Source organism: Eurytemora carolleeae, unplaced genomic scaffold (genome assembly GCF_000591075.1).
Source record: "Eurytemora carolleeae unplaced genomic scaffold, Eaff_2.0 scaffold324, whole genome shotgun sequence".
In the NCBI taxonomy this organism is placed as follows: domain Eukaryota; kingdom Metazoa; phylum Arthropoda; class Copepoda; order Calanoida; family Temoridae; genus Eurytemora; species Eurytemora carolleeae.
In genome coordinates, this window is record NW_019396266.1 from 182388 (window position 1) to 204310 (window position 21923).

General features: G+C 29.7%; 1 protein-coding gene across 1 annotated transcript in view; it reads right to left on the reverse strand.

Annotated features, from left to right (window-relative positions):
- Positions 1–1138: 1138 nt before the first annotated feature.
- LOC111699705 (uncharacterized) overlaps positions 1139–21923 on the reverse strand; it is a 37229-nt gene continuing 16444 nt past the window's right edge. The window contains exons 9-29 of the mRNA XM_023470432.1: positions 20931–20979; positions 20029–20076; positions 18590–18632; positions 16583–16675; positions 16100–16137; positions 15453–15519; positions 14783–14875; positions 14294–14319; positions 14132–14230; positions 14031–14076; positions 12762–12827; positions 12078–12132; positions 9152–9239; positions 6786–7165; positions 5807–5889; positions 3764–3897; positions 3150–3193; positions 2547–2614; positions 2014–2037; positions 1725–1787; positions 1139–1251 (exon numbers count right to left, since the gene is read on the reverse strand). Coding sequence (XP_023326200.1) covers positions 1155–1251; positions 1725–1787; positions 2014–2037; positions 2547–2614; positions 3150–3193; positions 3764–3897; positions 5807–5889; positions 6786–7165; positions 9152–9239; positions 12078–12132; positions 12762–12827; positions 14031–14076; positions 14132–14230; positions 14294–14319; positions 14783–14875; positions 15453–15484 — 1398 coding nt within the window. The 5' untranslated portion in view covers positions 15485–15519; positions 16100–16137; positions 16583–16675; ... (1 more) ...; positions 20029–20076; positions 20931–20979 and the 3' untranslated portion in view covers positions 1139–1154. The remainder of the gene's footprint in view (positions 1252–1724; positions 1788–2013; positions 2038–2546; positions 2615–3149; positions 3194–3763; positions 3898–5806; positions 5890–6785; positions 7166–9151; positions 9240–12077; positions 12133–12761; positions 12828–14030; positions 14077–14131; positions 14231–14293; positions 14320–14782; positions 14876–15452; positions 15520–16099; positions 16138–16582; positions 16676–18589; positions 18633–20028; positions 20077–20930; positions 20980–21923) is intronic.

Sequence of the window (21923 nt, forward strand, 5' to 3'; positions counted from 1 at the left end):
TCCGCGTTTTGTTAATTTTCTTTAACGAAAGAATTTTTTTAAAATCGAAAGTACCCAGCCTTTCAGGTTTTTAACGTTTTTAGATCCAAACAGGTCAACAAATAAATAATCTAAGAACAGAAAGTGATTCTATATTATATTTTTTATATTTAATTTTAATTTTGTTGTTTACAATTCAACAAAAGGCTGAATCGATGATAAGGATCTGATCTGGTCGGTTCTGAATCTGATCAATTCTGATAAGAATAAAGATATATGATATTTACGAATATAAAAGATTTACTAATTAAAACAAATATTCAAAATGTTAAAACTGTTTAATTGTTTATTGAATGTTCGAATAAAGTACGGGGGGGGGGAAGGGGGGGGAAATAAAAACATTAAAAAGCAAAAGTTATATAAAAATAAGAACTATTGTATATTATTTCTTAGTTTATTTTGTTTTGTGCAAAAAAGGTAATGTTGGTTACTTAAGGAATTCTCTCAGGGTTTCAGAGAGGATATCAAATATAGAGAAGATAATACAAATTTCATTTCTCATAATTTTAGGGTTATTTCTATATGGCAAACGTCTGATAAAAATATCAACAGTTTTAGGATCAAATCTTAAAAATCATCATTTGAACATAAAAATTGAAATTCCATGAAAATTCAGATTTTTAACCCGGAATAGGGTTAAACCCCTAATATTTTTAGTTCAATACATATCCTATAGTGTATACTGTATACCGTATACTGCTGCATACTAACCGCAGTATATAAATCATCTCTTTCTCCCATCATAAACATTATTGTGTCAAGTCAAAACGACACAAGGGAAGGAGGGGTAGGGGGGGGGGGGGAATAAAAGAGTTGGAAGGACACAGGAGTTTAAAGAGCAAAATATTCAGAGCGGATTAAAAACGGCCCAAAAATTCTTCAGATATCATTCCTTTTGCAGTCAGGTTGCACCAAAAAAATGCTATTATTAATTAAAAATATTTACATATGAACTGAATCTGATCATTAATTGAACTGCATTGACATTAAACGGATCCTATAAACATTGGATAATGAAAAAAAAACGATAGACAAAAGTGTAACTTCATACATAAAAAGTCAAATATTTTGAGATTTGTACAACAATTTTATATAAAGATAAACAAAAAAAATATTTATTTTCGCAAAGTTAAATCAATAAATTGTTCATCCATTACATCGATTTCAGTTAAAAAAGAGATTTTTGAAAGTCCACATTGATCGCTGGGTAACCTTAACAAACGAAAAAATGGTTAGAAAGTGATTAAATTAAATTAAACTAAATTAAATTAAAACCCCAAAGTAAACATAAAAAATAACTAAAAACATTTACGATTCGATGAATTGTGCTTTTAAGAAATTGCCGATTCATTATTATATCCATAGTCTTGTTTATGTTTATGTTTACAATTAGTATATATTTAATCTAGTTCTATCTGTTATGTTAGCTTGTATATCATTATATTGTAAACATTACCATAATCATAATCATGATGTATAATCATTGATATATAACTTTACATCAATATTCAGCAGACAACTATATTTATATTAATAGTTTTATGATTAATCTAATGAGGCATAAAAATAAATATTAAAAGATTTTTATTTTGCTGTTTTTTTGGCAACAAAAGAATTTTCCAATAAAATGCCCATAATTGATACTGATACTTAAAAAAATCAAAAAATTTAATAAAGCAAAGTACCTTGCTGTAGCTACTTTACTTATAACAGACTGGTATCTTTCCTTTAAACTTCCAACGTTCTGACTGAAAATAAGATACAAGTTTAATTTTAATTCAGATGATTTTATGCAGAATAAAAAAAGGTTTTGATCGTAATAAAAAGATATCAGATGAGTGTACGTGAGATTATAATTATTTACAACTACTTTAGAGGGAACCAAGGGTTCCCATGACCAACTTTGTCTACAAAATGTTGGTCAAAAGGCAGTAAAATATTTGATTTTGTGCAATTAATCAACATAATACAAACCTTAGTCCCGACTTTTCCAGTTTACTACAATAATGAATACTTAAGAAAAAGAAAAACCTTATAAGAAATGAATATAAATGGATTGTGTGGGTGACATTTAAGCACCGAAACTGTGAAACAAAAGAGCAATTTGTTCAGCATAAATAGATTAAGATTTTGCAAATTATTTAATTAAAAAATAAAGCTAGAAATAACCACGTTATAGTTGTAAAATATACATATATTGTATACTGTAAAGAGCTATAACAAAAAATGTTGAAAAATTATATCTGACGCCAACTGCCAAGCTGGTTAATTTTTGCCGGTGTTCTTGCACTGCACTTTACAACCCTGTTTAGATTAAGTAATGAAAGAAGGTGAGGTTTCAGATAATGTTAATTTATCTACACTGGTTCTTCCTTCCTCTATATTTTGACGAGCACTGTAATTTCCCTGGCTCTGTCTCTAGCACAATGATTAAATTGAAGTTGGTATTTCCTTTAATTGGATTTCAAGGTTTGATATAATTAGTTGTAAAAAGTATTGATGTTTTCCTGATGGTTTGGTTTAAGGTTTCTAGTTCAGCTCGTAGGTTTGTCTGCTTTAGTCGGTCACATGCTTCCTAGGTAGTTTTAGAAATTCAATTAATATGAAAATGAAAGCCATTGTTAGAATGTAAAATGTTTTGAAATATAAAAAAACTATAGCTCCTCATATAAAGTTACTTAGACAAATAGACAAAGGTTATTTTATAAAGGTAAGCTCTGAATCTAACATGCCATACTGTATAATTCTTTATTATGTATACATTACAGCCCCTTTAAAATAAAAAAAAACAATGAAAAACAGTTTTTTTTTTAAATTTACATTTTTCAATCAGCATATATCTATGAATAATAGAATAAAAATGTATACAGTGGGACTCATAAAACTGTAGAATGGGAAGACAGTTGTCAGATTCAATTTATTATTTGAAATAGTCCAATAATGAACATGAACGATACAAATGTGCAGTGTACAGATACACTTACACAGACTTATTTTATTCGAAAGGTTGTTTTTCTGGTAAAACTATTTACTTAATAAAAGCATCAAATTTAAGGAAATAAATGTCGCCTCCCCTATTTACAGTTTTATTTGTTTCCCTGTAGTTAAACCTTCATTCTTGCCAGATCCTGGATTAGATGTTTATACTCTTCAGCTGGAAAACAAACGTTCAATTAACAAGAAAATAACATGGTAAACAAGAAAAATTAGAAACTCATTTCACATTTTATAGTGAAAATAAGTAAGAACAAGTTTTTCTTCTTCATCTTTATGATAGCTCTTATAGCTATATATATATATTTGACTATAAAGCACTAATCAGAACTGCTTCTGAGTTGTTATTTTCAATTAATACAAATTGTTTCAGATCTCTTGATCCTCATCAATAAATAAACATGGTTTAACATATATATATATACTAGAAATTCAAGGCGCTTCGCGCCCTTCTTTCTAGCCTGAGAGGGCGCGAAGCCATCTTCTAAATTAGTTGTGAACATTTTCTCTTTGTGTACATCGTAAAACAAAACAAAAATAATTCAGACCGAATTGGCTGAACTTTTTTATGAGGGAAACCTTGGGTACCCTAAGGGCAACATAGGCTAAAAATTGATTTTTTTTGTTCAAAAAACCTTAAATTGTATTGGATTTTAAAAAAAATTTGTAAAACATGTTGGAATACTAATATAATATTACAAAATCTGCTGATTCTAGAATGTGTTTGTCCCTGATATTTTGTTTTCATCTCCAAGTTTGGATTCTGGGGAAGAATTGATCTTATTTCTCTTCTTTTTTGCCTTCTTTTTCTCCTCTTTCTTTCCCTCTTCCAAGCTTAGGATCCTCTCTCCGTCTATATCCTCTCTAAAATTTCACATTTTCACAAAAAATATAAATTATTGGCAGAATTTAAACGCAAAAACCGAAAATGAATTAGCTCATTATTTTGTGGGACCTTGTATGGCCCTTGTCATACCAGAATGTCAGGGATTTGTACTGAGATTAATTCTGCCCTTTGATTGACTTTATTTACAATATTTCATTAAAAATACGACATTTAAAAAGTTATTTTCGCTGCATCCTCCTGGGTTGTCCTCTGACGGAGATTTACATTTACAAGAATAGGTGGGTGGAAAGCCGTAGACCGGAGTATAGCATACATTAATAATGGATATTACCAAATAGTGAAGTATTTATGAATAAGATAGTATTTCATGTGCTGAGGAACAAACCATTTATATATTAAAATCTTTTTAATAAAAAGTAAAATATAGAGCAGGGTTTTATACCAGAAGTTCAATTATAGATCTTTCTCAAAGAGTCAGCTATCGGAAAAGAAAATAAATGGTTCGGATAAACTAGTTAAATCTAATTCTATCCAGTTTAGTCCAGTCCAATACAGTTTAATCTAGTTCAATCTACTCTATCAAAGGCTGAAATTTTAGGCTGAGCCTCATCGAATGAAAATGACAGCCATGTAACTCATGTAAGTAATGTTAAAACTGGTTCACAATAGTATAATCTAAAATCCCCACTGTGATAGTGATCGATACAATTGAGTTTGATTTAGAATTTAGTTTATAATACTTTAAAAATATTTTATCCAAATAGCTATAGGCTTATTTGAAATAGATACATTTTTTATGCTAAAAGTTCAGAACAATCAGGCTTAATCTAACTTAATCAAGTTTAACTTAAGGGTCAAATCAATCTAATCTTATCTGCCATTAAAATATATCAATTTTCAGATAGAAAAACATAAATCTTTTTTAAAACTAAATATTTTTATTTTCCGTATAGTTTTACAAGTTAATATTGGATTACATATTATATATTGTATATCTCACAATGTTAATCAAAGGAAATTACATTAGCGTATTTAATGTGTGTAACAAAATTGTAACCAACTAAAGAATAAACTATTTTTTCTATAAAAATTGATAGTGTCCCATAGTTTGGACATCATACCAATTACGACATTCTTAAATAAACATAAATCACCCCCCCCCCCTTCCAGAAATTCGTAGATTCAAACCCCGCAGCCTGTTCAGGAAGTACTTATTTCTGACTTATTTAAAAAAGGAAGCAAAGATGTAAGGATTAGAAAACTGCAGTTTAAAATGAGTGACCGACTAGATATGGTGGTTGAACTGAGAGTGCAGTGTATTGTAGAGACATTTTTAGGATTTACTTGAATCCTGAACAATCTTTATTATACTGCACTCACAGCTCAGCTACCATGTCTACCCGCTAACTCCCTTTCAAGGGAATGAGCGGTAATGTAGGAATGCTTAGGATCAGGTTGAAAAAAATAGGAGCAACACTTTTCTATTTACCCTTTTTTTTAAAAAGTTTGTTTTATGTGAATCCTCAATTGAAAATCTTCATGTATGAAGAGGACAATTTTCTCCGCTCAATCCAAACTAATTGTTGCTGGGAAAAAGAAATTGAATGACCAAAATATATTTGAAATGAATATATTATATTTATTTTGATGATAAGAGTTAATTTTTATTTTCTCAACCTGTTCCTAAACAACTTATTATTTTACTGTAGAATTAGTTCATCGTTATTTAATAATTAAAAAAACAGATTCTCAAAATGTATTCACACAAAAAGATGATTTTGAAAGTCGACTTTGAGATCAAACTCAGTAAATGTACGTCGTAGAACAGTTTTATATGTCTCAAATGTGTCCACAATACTACATATTCAGTTCAACCACCATAAATTGCCGGTCACTCTCTTTAAGACTAGTGTTTAGTTGCTTTACCTGTCTGGTGTAAACTCTTTCATATATCTCTCCGGTATTGAGAAAGTAACTCTTTTCTTATCCAAGTCTAGATCTGTGATATTCTGAAACGAGAAAATATTCCGATTAGTTCCGGTCTTCGCACATTTAGTTCCGGTCTGCACACACTGGAACTTGAGATAAAAAGATATTCTCATGTTTTCGTAAACAAATATGTAAATATTAAATATGATTTATCTCATACAAATTAAAAAATCCCCCTTTCCTTACTTCATTAAAATAAATTTGATGATTAAGTTTTTGTTTAAATAATGTCAAGTTCCACACAAATATTCAACCAAACAGAATTACTCGTTTAGCTGATGAAAGAAAACTTAAGAAGTTGAGAGAGCGCAAAGTCATGCTAATAACCTCGTCTTAAAGGGAGTGTTCGCGAAAAATGAAAGGGGGCATAGGCTTAATGCGATAAAAAAGCGCTTTTGATCGCTACTAATCTTACTTTTATCTGTTGCGTCTATAAGGAGAAACTTGTTAAAGACGTCTCATACCGAATAACTTACCGTCCATACAAATTGAGAAAATTGCAACATACGACTTAGACCGTAAAAAATTAATTTAATTTCAAACAAATCATTCAGATATTACAACCTCTAGTCATCGATTATCTTTCGCCACATTTGTATATTATAGTTGATATTTTATAATATTTCTTAATTAATTTGTTTTGAATTTGATTATTTCTCTTGCGGCTTGCGCAACTATCTAAGAATGCCGCGGACCACTCACATTTTTCGAAATCAGTTAAAACGTTTTCTAAAAAAAATAAAATATTATAAAATATAAACTTTATACAAATGTGGCGAAAGATAATCGATGACTATAGGTTGTACTATCTGAATGATTTGTTTGAAATTAAATTATACCCCCTTTAATTTTTCGCGAACACTCCCTTTAAATAAACTTGTTCCTAATAGTAGTGTAAAATATATCCAATGCTTACCCTTGTTTTCAAAGTGGAATAATTTTCGTCAACTAGACGAATCTGAAATCGTTCACATCCTAATACTGGTTCCAGAAAGTCCTCGTCAAATCGTTTATATCTAATTTTAGTAGAAACAATACCGTCGATGTTTTGGTTCTCTTCCTCATTTGTAACTTTAACATATTTTTCAGAGTCTTCATTTTGAACAATATCCGGTAACAACTCTTTTAATATTTTATCATCTTTGTCGTCAGGAATAATATTCCTCTTAACATCTTGATCTGTAGCTGGGTCGGACGAGGTATGGTTTGAAGATATATCCTTTAGATTTAGTTTATACGGCGAGGAATTAATTTCTAGTTTCCTTCCAATTCTCTGGACTTTAGGCTCCACCAGATCTAAAACAAGGAGGAATGTATCGGTTTACAATTCAAACTATATTTCTACCAACACACAAGAGAATAAAAATCCGAATTGGAATCCATGGAAATCAACAAATTTCAAATTTGTTTTTTGAAAACACAGAGTTTTTGAGTTTGGCTTTGTCACGATCAGAAAATTTAAGTTTAAAAACTTTTGATTGAACTTTATTCTTTTATTAGAACCAAGGAATTGTCTTTGTCAACAAGTCTGATTTTCTAATCCATAATTCTAATCCATAATTCTAATCCATAATTCTAATCCATAATTCTAATCCATCTATGAAACCCAATGTCTAAGACCTATTTCAAACTATTAATTATGCTACACATAGTAACTGTGCTATACATAGTACTACAATATCTCGTGCTTTATATTTAAATAAAAATTTGAAAAAATATGAATTTGAATGTTGGATCAAGTAATCTAATTTTTAAATGTCAAAGATTCGTTTTTAATTCATAAAAAAGATTTGTAATTAGAGACGATTTTTATTAAGATTTCACTTTAAAGAATCAAATGCTATTATTTAAAATTACTTTTCATTTTATTCAATTTTGATATTTATAATTCATTTGTACATATTTTCCTTGTAAACTATCTCTCTGTAAACTATTATTACAACCATTACGTGCAAACTAATCCTTAAACCCGACTCTGTAATCTCAGATAAGAAGATTTACCTTATACAAGAGCAAAACCACATTCATTTATATCTATATGTTTCCATTCCCCATTACATGCATAGAAATCTTGTCTTTTTCTTCATTGAACAATCTTGTTATCAATTATTTGTCCCCTGCTTGAGGAGTATGAACCTGAAGGAGGAAAACTCCTTCTTCTCAAACACTTATATATATATATATATATATATATATAACATTTACCAGATAATCATAATATAAATGCTAAACATTTCAATTGACAAGAATATGGTGTTCCCTCTATTTTCAGTATATTTAAATACGAAGAGAAAACCACAGAAAAAAACTGATTTGGAGATTTAAGGCACATTTTTCTTATCTAAAATTTACTAAATTGAATGTTGAATAAGTTGAATGTTGCATCTTTTCTGAATTTGTATGGACACTACGTTCTTCGGTATTAGTCGTTTTTAACAATTTTCTCCTTATTGACGCAACAGATAGAAGTAATATTAGTAGCAATCAAAAGGACTTATTTTTCGCCGCAAGCCTATACCCCCTTTCATTTTTAGCGAACACTCCCTTTAAGATTTTCCAAAATTAATCAAATATTTAGATGCCTGCATTTAGATTATATGGCTTAAATTCCATAATTACAGTTTTGGAGAGCTATTTGACATAAAATGTTTGGCAGAATTATGCATACATTTACGACATAAATATATTAATAATACCAGACACCTCAGGAGGAAGGCTTATGTGTAATACAGAAGCGTAAAGTCTTATTCATAAACCAAAATCAAAAGTAGGAAATGACAGCTTTAAATTGTCTTCGTTCTATAACACTAACACACCATTTGTTAGTGAATCTATAGAATACTTTAAACTAAGTGATGATCAAATTGCTCTGAATGATGTTTGCTTAAAATGAAAAACATTTTTATCGTTTACCCGAAAAAACAGTTTTATTGTTTCAAAACGAAAAATAGATAAACAATCACTTCATGTTTTTATAAAATGATTTTTAAGAGTTTATCTCTCTTGAAAACATCAAAACTGTTGCACAAATAGATTTTTTATTACGTTTGATACCAAATGAAAGGAATTGAGCCTTTGCCACTGGCTAAACTTTTCTAATCCTTATATTTTAGCAACATAATAGGGTAAACCTTTGATATTTCCAATTTAGATTATTTGATTTAACAGAACTCATAGTTTGAAATATCTAAGGTCTACGGTATTGAGTTGCAAAAATAAAGGGATTAGAATATCAAAGTTTGTGGCAAAGACTCAATTCCTTTTCAAACAGGATCGGCCTACCAATATCTAGAACATCAGGCAGTGTACTTGTCTTCTCTGCTTGGATCCTGCAGGGTACAGTTCTCACACCAGGATTCATCATCTCATTCTTAATATGGAGAAACATTCTAATATTATTTTTGAATAAATCTTATACTTCCCATAAATAAATAAATAAACATAGATAGCTTATGTACAGAGCGTCCCATATCATATTAGATTATCTCCAATCTTTAACACCAAAATAAACCCTTAATACTCGAAAAACTTATCATTTTCCGCAAGAAAATTCTTAGATAAGCCTTATGTTATTTTTCAAAATGATTCATTCTAATGAAATTTTCTAATTAGTCGCGAAAATCGTAATTTAGACCCGTTCTCGGTCTAATATGATGTGGGACACCCTGTACAGTCCGCGAATTCATACTTCTAGGGGTCAAAGTGTACTTCAGTGACAAGCGGGGTGGTTTGGTGTTTTAATGGATTTCATAATAGAGTGTAAAATAACTCCGGGAATTGATCTATTTGAACAACAATATTTCACTGAGCAATATATCATATTGACGAGAACTGAAGAAGAACATGAGAAGGACTAAACTAACTTAAATTTCTCTCTACAGAACTCATGTACACCACAAGTACTCAATGACATAAGAACAGCCAATGTTCACAACCAACCTAGTTAATCTATATAATAAAAATATCTTTAAAACATCTCTGTACATTTATATCTTTCAAGATGAAAAATGTCGTCTTATGCGCAATCTATCTTTATCTATAATTCTTTCTGTTGATTGGGAAGAACGGTGTATGTGTCAGTATTAATTACCTTCCACTTTTTTTTTCAAGTGACATTCCATTTGTAGAATGACATGTATGATTCACAACCGTACCCTCAAAACCTTTTTTGAATGCAGTTTTATATATAAGAAATAATAATCTTTACTTTCCAGAAAATGTATGTTTACATTCGAATTTTTAAACCATGTTGGAGGAATTCATTTGTATATTTAACGTCCGAGTTCAAATAGTAGGCTGGCGTACACTCTAATTTGACGGCATTTTAAACACCGTTTCAGAGATAAACACACGGAGTTCTCTACCGTCGATGATTAGTCAAATGTTTAAAGGGTACCGTTGTAAATATGGCATACCCATTTTTGGATGCAGGGTCGCTTAAAATTACGCCTTCAGTCCCTTTCAGATCGGTCTTTGTGACGATACAGTTTACAAAATATCTATTAAATGTATTTTTTTCTCTAAAAAGGGTTTTTACATATTTCATGGCCATTTTGTTCATAAAATGTATGAAAAATATATTGTTATTGAAAGAACCATGTGCAACATATGAATTCTATATCTCATATATGTAAGATTTTCATATGTAACTAGCTAATTCAGTTTGTAGATTGTATATCTGTATAAACGTAAAGAATAGTAATCTCTGTCCAATCATAGCTCATGAACTGGTTTGCCTTAAACTTTTATGGGTGAAGCCAATAGCTTGGTTAAAAACTCTAAATTGAGTGGGTTGATTATTCTAGAGAACAAATAGTTCCAGACAAAGATGGGTTCCCAGTCTAGTTTATATATATATATATTTTGCTTAGATGGGTTTCCATTCTAGTTTATATATATATTTAGCTTAGATGGGTTCCCAGTCTAGTTTTTATATATATATATTTTGCTTAGATGGGTTCCCAATCTCGTTTATATATATATTTTGCTTAGATGGGTTCCCAGTCTAGTTTATATATATATTTTGCTTAGATGGTTTAAATAAATAAAATAAATGCATTTTATGCCTATAAGGGTTTGCCCGGAAAGGTTTCTATTTCAAACTTTATTAAATGTTTGGAAAACTTGATTTTGTTATTTATAGTTTCAATTGATGCATAATCAACGTCACGTGATGCATAATCTAAGTTATGTGATGCATAATCAAAGTCACGTGATGCATAATCAAAGTTAAGTTATTTAAACCTAATGTATGTCTTTTGAAAATCACAGATTTCGATAAAAAAAAATTATATAATTTTGGAATATATATAAGTGAACTACAACTAATTTATGTACTTATTTCTATTGAATATTACCCACAAGTCTGAGAACCGTTGCTATGCATATTGCATATTCTGAATTATCTGACCTGTTCAAGGCAATAAATATTCAATACTTGCAATTCATCGGTCCTTTGTGCATTCCTATACGTCTGCTAGATATTCTGCTTAAAATTGGATATCCTGCCTAGCAGAGGATATATTGTCTTCAAATTGATATCCTATTTAAAGTAGATATTCTGTTATATACATTATTCATTAAAAATTATGTTTATAAGTAGATATCCTGTTTAAAAGTAGTTATTATGTTTAAAAGAAGATATCCTGTTTAAATGTAGATATCCTGGTTAAAAGAAGACATCCTGTTTAAAAGTAGGTATTCTGTTTAAAAGTAGATATCCTCTTAAAAGTAGATATTCAGGATTCAGACTTATTTAACAGAGAGAGAGAGACAGATTCTAATTCCAAATGTAACCCATGGTTTTTTTTCAGACATATTTATACGTACTAATACAAATTAAATTATAAATGAAATATGGAAAAAGTGGGTTTCGAATTTTGTAAGAATGAAAAAAAATGAAAAAAAACACATCAAATTTAAACCTCGATATGTAAAAATTTTCTTGTGTGAACTTTTGAAAGTAATTACGCATCAGAATTCTAGCTGAATTCCGCGTAAATAGTTTATAGTTCTGCAGCTTTTCGTTTTAGCTTCTTTGTAAGTCTACTGTTCATAAGTCTACTGTTTCATAAGGAAACTTATATTTTAATCTATTTGCGCAAAGTTTTGCGGTGTAAATTTCATTTAACTTTTTGGAAATTGTGCAAAATTCATAAATTTTTGGACACGGCGCTGTTCCAAAAATGTGCAATGTTTTGTTGTTAACCTGATCACAATCCTGCAAATCATCATCAGACATAGCAACAGCTAAATATTCAGATCTGAAATAATAAATCGCTTAAAGCTTTAATTTATAATTCATAATTAAAAATTAGAAGTTGTATCTAATATAAAAATGTTTTGCAGTGAAACCAACTTTTTGAATTTTTGCTGGCTTTATAATAATTTGAAAAATGTAAATAACTCGTAATTTGTTTTGCATAGCATAAATATCCCCCCCTCCCCCTCAATATCTACCCCCCCCCCTTTAACTCGTTCATTAATAGTTGATTGATTTTGTTTCGTTCAGAAAACTGATAAATTTTTGAATTATGAAAAATTATTAAAAGTAAAAAATCAGAATATCTTTAAAAAAAATAAAAACAACGATGCCCCACTCTTGGCATAATCAAATAGTCTGCGGAACACTCTATATCTCCCTATCGTCCCTGTGCATACAATTCTATTCTGATTTATGTAGAATCAAAATCTTTATTACATTAGAGCTCCGATAAAAAGAATCATTTTATTTGATTTGATTTAATAATTTTCAGACATACTTGATTCTGTAGGGATAAAATGATTTCTATAAAGAGAATCGAATTTAAAGAAATGGTAATTGCAATGTCTAATCAAAATTTCAAAGTAACAATCTTACTAAAAAATGTACTCAGATATAAAGAAAACAAACCTAAAGAATGCCTGAGGTTTTGATTTGTAATGATTTGAGAAGTTCACAGAATACTGAATACTATTCCTTCATTACAATAGCTTAAATATTCTAATGCTAAGTATTTAAGCAAATAATATATACTCAATTTAATGCAAAAACATTGCAAAATGTGATATTCAATTTTGGACGTTGGATACCTTCTCAATCAAAAAGTTTATAGAGATAAATATTGAGTTTAGCTCTTATGCAGAACAAGAATTATGAGTTCAAATAGTTTTTAAATTAATAAAAACTAAAAATTAAAACGTGTCTGACTGTTGTTGAGCGCCGTGAATTCCGCAGAGAGTATTACATGGAAGATATAATGTGGTTACACTTGCATCAACTTTATCCAATTATCTTCTTATTCATCATAATAATAAACTTATTATATATATTTTATATATCATATATTACTATTAACTATATATGTTAAATATTATAAAGAACAATTATTCCACTGTGCAGTATATAATATTTTAATTGCAGTTCCTGACCGTCAGATTTATGCAGCAGAAACAATGAAGAAAATTACAGAATTTATCTCTTTTTAAGATAGAAAAACAAAGATATCTTTCCTATTGCAGTTCAAAAAAAGCTAAGGAAAGTTAAGGAAAAAGTGAGTGTAAATCGATTTTTTAAAGATACTATAAAAAGTAAGGAAACAAGTATACGCCATTAAAAAAGAATAAAAAGACCTTTCACCCATTTATTTTTTAAGTAGGGGATTATTTTTCAAGTTACTGATATTACAACAACGTAATAAATTTCCTTAAAATTTCGTGCTTGATGATTAAATTATAGAGAATGTTTTAGCATTGATATTAAATGTTTGTGCAAAACATGTGTGCAAAATATTTGTGCAAAATGATTGAAATGTGTTTTTTTTACAAAATTGCATTGCTGAAGGTTACCCTAGGAATATAATTAAAAAAATGGAATATTGTTCTAATACAGCTCCAGAAGTTTTGCTGAAGGTTACCCTAGGAATATGATTAAAAAATGGAATATTGTTCTAATACAGCTCCAGAAGGTTACCCTAGGAATATGATTAAAAAATGGAATATTGTTCTAATACAGCTCCAGAAAGTTACCCTAGAAATATAATTAAAAATGGAATATTGTTCTAATACAGCTCCAGAAGTTTTGTCCACAGAGACGTAGTTCTTTCAAAACTATTCCACTATCGATGCTGTCAGAAATCTCAAAATAAAATAAAAATATTTTAAAATAGAGTTTCAAGCTTTCCTAGTTTCTGTTTGAGGTATAAGATGGGTCCATTGTGCATCACAATCTGGAAAGAATATGTTTGATTATAATAAAATACTTAATTTTTGCAGAACTCTAACCTGCTTGATGAAATTTATTTATATTCTTGTCTCCTCTTCTCTTCTTGTACATGTACATGATTATTACTGCTGTACATAGGAGTAAGACGCAACCACCAACTACAAAAAATAAATAACTTTTTGATAAATTTTCTAAGGTTAACATTTATTTATTGTGTTCACCTGAGAGAATTATATAAATCTTCAATCTGAAAATAAATTAGATTTAAATATTGATTTACAAATTGTAATAATTTGAAAATCAACTTTAATGTATAGATTAATGGTAATGTCAAGATCAATGTTAATGCAAAGATCAATGTCAGCGTAAAGATAAATGTTAATGTAAAGATTAATGGAAATGTGAAGATCAATGTTATTGTAAAAATCAATGTTGATATGAAGATCAATGTCAATGTAAAGAGTAAAGATCAATGTTGAGTTGAAGATCAATGTTGATATAAAGATCCTTTAGAATATAAATATTAAAGTATGATGTAAATATTAAGAATGTTACAAAAATTTAGAATGAAATAAAGATCAAGAATTTGCTAAAGATCAAGAATGATAAAAAGATCAAGGATGTTGTAAAGCTTAATAATGATATAAAGATAAAAAAATGATGCTGTTCCATGATCAGATCAAACTGTAAAGATAAACAAAATGAACTACCTCATAATCTGATAGAACCGTTTAATATCAATAACTTTAACATTATATGCTGTTACTGCTGAGCCTCCAGTGTTTCTAGCTATACAGGTGTACCTGGATATAAGAAGAATAAAATCAGTACAAACATTAATCTTTATTAAATGGAATGAACCCATTTTAATATTATTTTTAGTTTTGGAACACTTTACATCTTTAGAAACGGCTAATACAATTTTGCCAAAGAATTTTCTCTAGTTAAGAAAATTATGCAGTATAGTACACCTTCTATAGTAAAAGAAATGCTGAAAATAAAGTGATTTGACATGTGGATATCATACATTTTATAATTTAAACCTGTCAACTTTAAATACAAAAATTCCCAGCTCAATTTTTTTTGTTTTTTTTTGAAGACTCTTTGCTTCGTTTAGGTTAAAAAGAATGTCAAAAAAGTACATACACTTTAAATCTCGCCCCTCTTTGACTAATAGGTGAATAGATTATTACAATCCTAGCCCCCCCCCCCCCCGAAATTGTTTTATTAAAATACTGATTTTTTTAAGACTAAAACTTCGAACGACAAAAAACTAAATTTGTTTTTCATTATGAAGTTAATTCCGCTGATTTAAATTTTTTACAGAAATTTAAAATGATGTATAAACATTATGTACTTGTATTAGATGGATTCATGTACCTGCCCGCCTGTCCTTCCGTAAGTTTGTACATATCCAATGTACTGCTCACTGTATTTCCGTTTGTTTCTAATAACATTTTAGAGTTTTCTTAAACAAGCAACCTTATTTCGAATTCATGGGATACGTAACTTCACTCTTACTAATGTTTTTAATCGCTAAATATTGGCAACCTTATTGTGTAAATTTATAATATTTAGAACTTTAACTATTTGATCTGACAGTTTTCATATTTTTGAAAATCAAAGGTCCATTAGAAACTTTAAGTTCAAGAAAAGAAATAAATTCTTTAATTAATAGAATTCTTTTCCTTCTGTTTTTATCCACCCCCCCCCCCTTCCCTCAAAAAAACTAATACGCTTTTAGCTTCAAAAGTACTAGTGTCTGCGTTTTCTATTCAAATGTTAAAATGAATAAATGAATCCTAATTTTATTCATTTGTTTTCTAAAGATAAGAACATTTTAATATTTTATAATAAGGACGTGAATGTTTTAACAAATCTCAATCTCAATCATACTGTTCAAAACAAGAATACTTTTCTTTATAATCTTTTCTTTTTGGATGCCCCCAAGAAAATACGGCTTTTAATACAAATTAGTATCTAAATATTAGCATTTGAAATAACATTGATTTCATCTAAAATGTTTCCTGTTGAAATCAAAATTCTCTCTCCGACTGTCACAGATCTAAAAAATCTTAATTATTCATGAATTCATGAATTACAAAATATCTAAAGAAAATAACTTTGTGTTTATATCATTTACAATTATCTGGACAAATTTAAGCAACGCATGTTTTGATAACATTTAAGAAATAAAAAACGTGTCATCTTTTTAAGGTTATTACGTATATAGGTGAAGGTATAGGTTGACCTGTACTCCTGCACCCAGGCTAGGTGTAGGGTCACCAGTATACAGGCAAAGGTATAGGTTGACCTGTACTCCTGTACCCAGGCTTTAGGGTCGCCAGTTTTTAGGTAAAGGTAAAGGCTGACCTGTACTCCTGCACCCAGGCTACGTGTAGGGTCGCCAGTATTTAGGTAAAGGTTTAGGCTGACCTGTACTCCTGTACCCAGGCTAGGTGTAGATGTAGAGTCACCAATATATAAGTAAAGGTAAAGTAAAGATTAACCTTTGCTCCTGTACCCAGGCTAAGGTGGGTGTAGGGTCACCAGTATAGCTGCAGGTCAGGCTTATATTCCCTCCTACAGTAGCTGGACTTGTGCTAAACAAGAAAATTATCACCTTAAGTTAACCTTTTATTTTAGGATATATTTAAATTAATATATGTACAGAGTAAAAAATAACAGAAAAAATCAGTTTTTCCTATTCTCGAGTTTAAATCTGGCTTAAAAGGATTTGAGTTTTTGCCACAAACTCTGATTTTCTAATTTCAATATCGTTGCAACCCAATGTCGCAGATCTTTAATATTTCAAACTATGAATGCTATTTGGTCAAATAATGTAAGTTTGAAATATTAAAGGTTTACATCTTAAGGTTGCAAAGATATAGGTTTTACAAAAACTGAATTTGTGGCATAGACTCAATTCCTTTGTTTACTATTTTTTGTATAAAAAATAAATATTTTAGCTTTCTTGAAGGAGTTAACTGGGTCGATTTTACGTGGAAAAAATAAATGGATTCAAACTTTTGAAATTGGGTTTGACTTAGAGATCATTGAAACCTTTGATTGGTATACTCTACAGAGATCATTGGAACCTTGAGATCTGTATAATCAACAGAGATCATAGAAACCTTGAGATCTGTATAATCTACAGAAATCATTGGAACTTAGAGATTGGTATAATTTACAGAGATCATTGGAACTTAGAGATTAGTTTATCTATACAGATCATTGGAACTTAGAGATTTGTTATAATCTACAGAGATCATTGGAACCCGGAGATTGGTTTGATCTACAGAGAATAGTGATCATTGGAACCCGGAGATTGGTTTGATCTACAGAGAATAGTGATTATTAGAACCCGGAGATTGGTTTGATCTACAGAGAATAGTGATCATTGGAACCCGGAGATTGGTTTGATCTACAGAGAATAGTGATCATTGGAACCCGGAGATTGGTTTGATCTAAAGAGAATAGTGATCATTGGAACCCGGAGATTGGTTTGATCTACAGAGAATAGTGATCATAGGAACCCGGAGATCAGTATAGTAGGATTGATCTTTTTTTGTTAAAACTTGTTCTCCCTAATCTTTGCTAATCTATTGAAGAGAACTGGGTTCTTGCTCCCCCATTTCCGATTTTCTAATCCTTATATCTTTGCAAACTAATGTCGCACTTTTATACTTCAAGTTATATGCAATGAACGCGACGTCGTGAAACCGACCAACATTCAGATTTTTATATTTATACATTGACAACCAAACAACAAGGGATATTCTACGCTTAATTGCAATGAAATATTACATTTACAATAAAATAATGCTTGCCTAATAATATTCTTCTCCAAATAGTTGACCGATATTAATGCTTTTATTTAATTTAATTTTTTTTTGAAATTTTCTTTTGTCCAAAATAGAAAATTCTTTTTCTGCGTTTAATAACATGAATCTGTCCCAATCCAACTTCATTATTGTTTGCTTCATTAACACTGTCAGTGAAATTTCAAGTGACCCTCTATGTTTAAAGGGGAATTTCCGATATACAACGATATCCTTGGAACCTTAATCTGAAGGGAAACATGATTTTTTGGCCTTGAAAGTGATTAATTTATAGTTATGCTTTATCTTTATATAGTATATACTGTGCTTGTCTGTTTATCTGTTCGTTTGTATCCAGAAAAACGTCTTAAGGCTGAACCGATCGGGCCCAAATTTTGTGTAACATCTCAACTAACCCCACGGAATGTTTATGGATGGTTAAAATTTCAAAAATGTGTCTCCTAAAAAATTAGATTTTCATTAAATTCTGACATCTACGATTTCTTTTTATAGAATTCTGAAAGCCCAGTTTCTTATAATTGCAGTATTTCTCTGCAAAACATACTCAAAAGCAAAAACATGAATATCTAATTTATATCTTAAGTAAACCGTTGTAAATCGGACATGCCAATTTATCAACAGAGGGTCACACTTGTAATTAGATTTACTGTCCCTTTAAGATGAAGAGAATCTAACCTCTGAGTTACGTTGATTTCAGATACAGGAGGACAGCTCAATTCTGAAATAAAAAGATAAAATGTAAGTATTCGGTATTTTTTCTTGGTCATTCATCAAAAGATTAAGTTTTAAATAAAGATTCATTTTTTAAAACTAGATTTTTGTACTTTTAAGCCTGATGGAAATGCAAAAAGTATTTATAATATATAAATATACGTCTATAAAAAATTTGGGTCGGATTGTTTCAATCGTTTTTTACTGCTTATTGGTAGAATAAACCAGCAAACAGGCATAAGAAAAAAGGGTAAACTAGTTACAGCTAAATCAAATATATCCATCTCTTGAGTCGCCAATCTTAATCGGGAGGGTTCAATTGGATATTGATATTTCAAAGGGCCGCCGGGTTCTTTTTACAGTTGTTTATCTTAATAACATTAGTTATATGTACTTTGTGAACTCAGATACTGCTCTTTGTATAAAAAAATCCCATCTGTTATACCTATGACATTTCTTTCACATTGCTTTGATCTTCGAAAATGGAAATCTTTTAAAAACAGAAACGTACTGACTGTTGTAAGGATTCAGATTTTATCTTCAGACATAAACACACACTTTCAGAACTATTTAAACATTTGCCATTTTCTTCCATCAAATTGAGGAAGCAAATTTTGATTAAGTAACTCGAATTAGCTCCACGGCCGAGAATTTTCTATCTCGGTTTATAAAATTTGTTTAGGTCTTTTAGGCAAATCTGGGTCCCTGCAGGATCTTATTATTTAAATTAATATTACTCTTATTCTTAAATATTCTGTTTTTAGATAGGCATTATGCAAGGACAAGGGCAAGAGGTATAATTTTAATTTTAAACAGGGTGAGTAAAAAAAGTGTGATTTGCGGCGCATGGTGCAAAATTTATACATTTGCCATTTTCTTCCATCAAATTGAGGAAGCATATGCTCTGAAACCTTTGTATGAGAATAACAAAGTTTTTGCAACACAGTTATATATATCAATCGCTGTATCTTTGAAACCTAATCCCGTAGATCTTTGACATTTCATACTTTAAATTCTGTTATTTTAAATTATCTAAGTTTGAAAAATCAAAGATTTACACTTTTAGGCTGTAAAGATATAAAATTAGAAAATTTGATTTTGTGTCAAAAACTTAGTAAGTTCCATTACTATCATAATAACGATCTTTAAATAAAACTGATTTTTTAACAAACTTGTTTCAAATAATAAATAACTTTTGAGGATTTTAAAGAACACATTTTCTAATTCATATTCTATATTTCATCTGTTTAGAAGTTTAGTTTAGTTTACTTTGAGTTTTCTAAAGAGTCAATTTAGATTGATAAAAGTAAACAGTATAGTTGAAGTTTGCAAAACAAAAATAACACAAATTTAATTCTTGCATTTTTTTACGTTTAACTTTTAAAAGCTTATTTATAGGATACCTTCTAAACCTAGGACGTCCCAGCTCTTATATCTGACGGATTCTGGACCTGAATATTTAAAAAATTTAAAATTATCGAAAAATAAAAATAGGCACTTTTTCAGAGTTTTTCGATTTTTTTTTGTATTACGGCTCTTTGCTTCTTAATTATAAAGAATAACCAAATAAAGTGGAATAACAAAATGAATAGAATACAGCATGAAAAAAGGGATTTTTAGATTTCAACGGATATCTTAGACTTTTTGATACAAAAAAAATAATTCGTAAAATGTCGCGTTTGAAAATCATTCCGTGAATTACGCCCCTGAAGGTCAAGGAAGCAAAAAGATTTCTGAAGCTTTCTTCTTTTATTCTCAAGCTGTCAATGAATTTTGCTCACTCATTAAATGATCGATTATATGTAAATAAATGCAAGATAAAAAATTGGTATGAAAGGAGTTGAGTCTTTGCAACAAACTCGAATTTTCTAATCCCTATATCTGTCCAACCTGATGACGAAAACCTTAGACATTTCAAACTTAGATTATTTGATCTAACAGAATTTATAGTTTGAAATACATAAGGTCTACGACATTGGATGGCAAAGATATTAGGATTAGAACATCGGAGTTTGTGGCAAAAACTCAATTTCTTTATCTGATTTTTTTTGTACTGATAAAAAATAGCACTGAAATCCACAGCACTGGAGAATGATAAGCTTGGAAGATGTCACTCCCTTTAAAGCAACTTCCTTTGCCTCCAGTAGTCTGGGATTTACAGTATCTAACAGTCTTATAAAACATCCTGCAAATAAACCGGAGAAAAGGATTCAATTATATTTACCTGTACATATTGGAGGGATATATTTACCTGTACATATTGGAGGGATATATTTACCTGTACATATTGGAGGGATATATTTACCTGTACATATTGGAGGGATAGAGAGAGGAATATTGTTCTCAAGAACCCACTAGAAAACAAAAATTATAATATGAGATTGAGATGGACCGATTTGCCTCAAGAACCCACTAGAATTATAATATGAGATTGAGATGGACCGATTTACTTCAAGAACCCAATATTACNTGGACCGATTTGCCTCAAATTTTGATTCCGTAACTCGAATTAGTTCCACGGCCGAGAATTTTCTATCTCGGTTTATAAAAATTGTTTAGGTCTTTTAGGCAAAACTGGGTCCTTGCAGGATCTTATTATTTAAATTAATATAACTCTTATTCTTAAATATTCTGTTTTTAGCATTATGCAAGGGCAAGGGCAAGGTATAATTTAATTTTTATATATTCAATGTGCCTTCCTTTATGATCAACTTTATACACAAATATGAATAAATGTTAAACTAAATATAACATGCGGAAATAATTTCTAATTTTTACATTCGTTCAACGTTTTTTTTGCAACTAATCTGTAACCTCATAAATGACATTTTACATTACAAAACATTTTAGAATGATTCTATTCAAAGCATGCTATTGTTTTTGTTTTTTGCATAATCTTATTTTTTTTACGTTTTTTTGTGCATAAATCAGAAATGATTATAATTCAAGAAACACCAGATTGCGTATTCATGTACTTTTGTTGTTATGCAAAGGGTATATAATTTGTTTTGTATTAATGTGCACACACACTGCCCAATCATTATTAATATGTTGAAAACAAAAATAATAATTTAGAGTAAAATAGGAATAAGGTTGGAAATACGTTTTTTTGGAAAATGTGATGCGCGGAATATTTTTTTTAACAAAAATAAAAATAAATATGACGTCAACGTCATAAACAGATTGTTTTGAATTTATTCACAAAAACAAGTTTTAAACTCTGTAAAGCCCTGATCTACACGTGTCACGTACTATACTGGATTATTCATCAACATTTTCGTTAATTATTGGGTTTTGA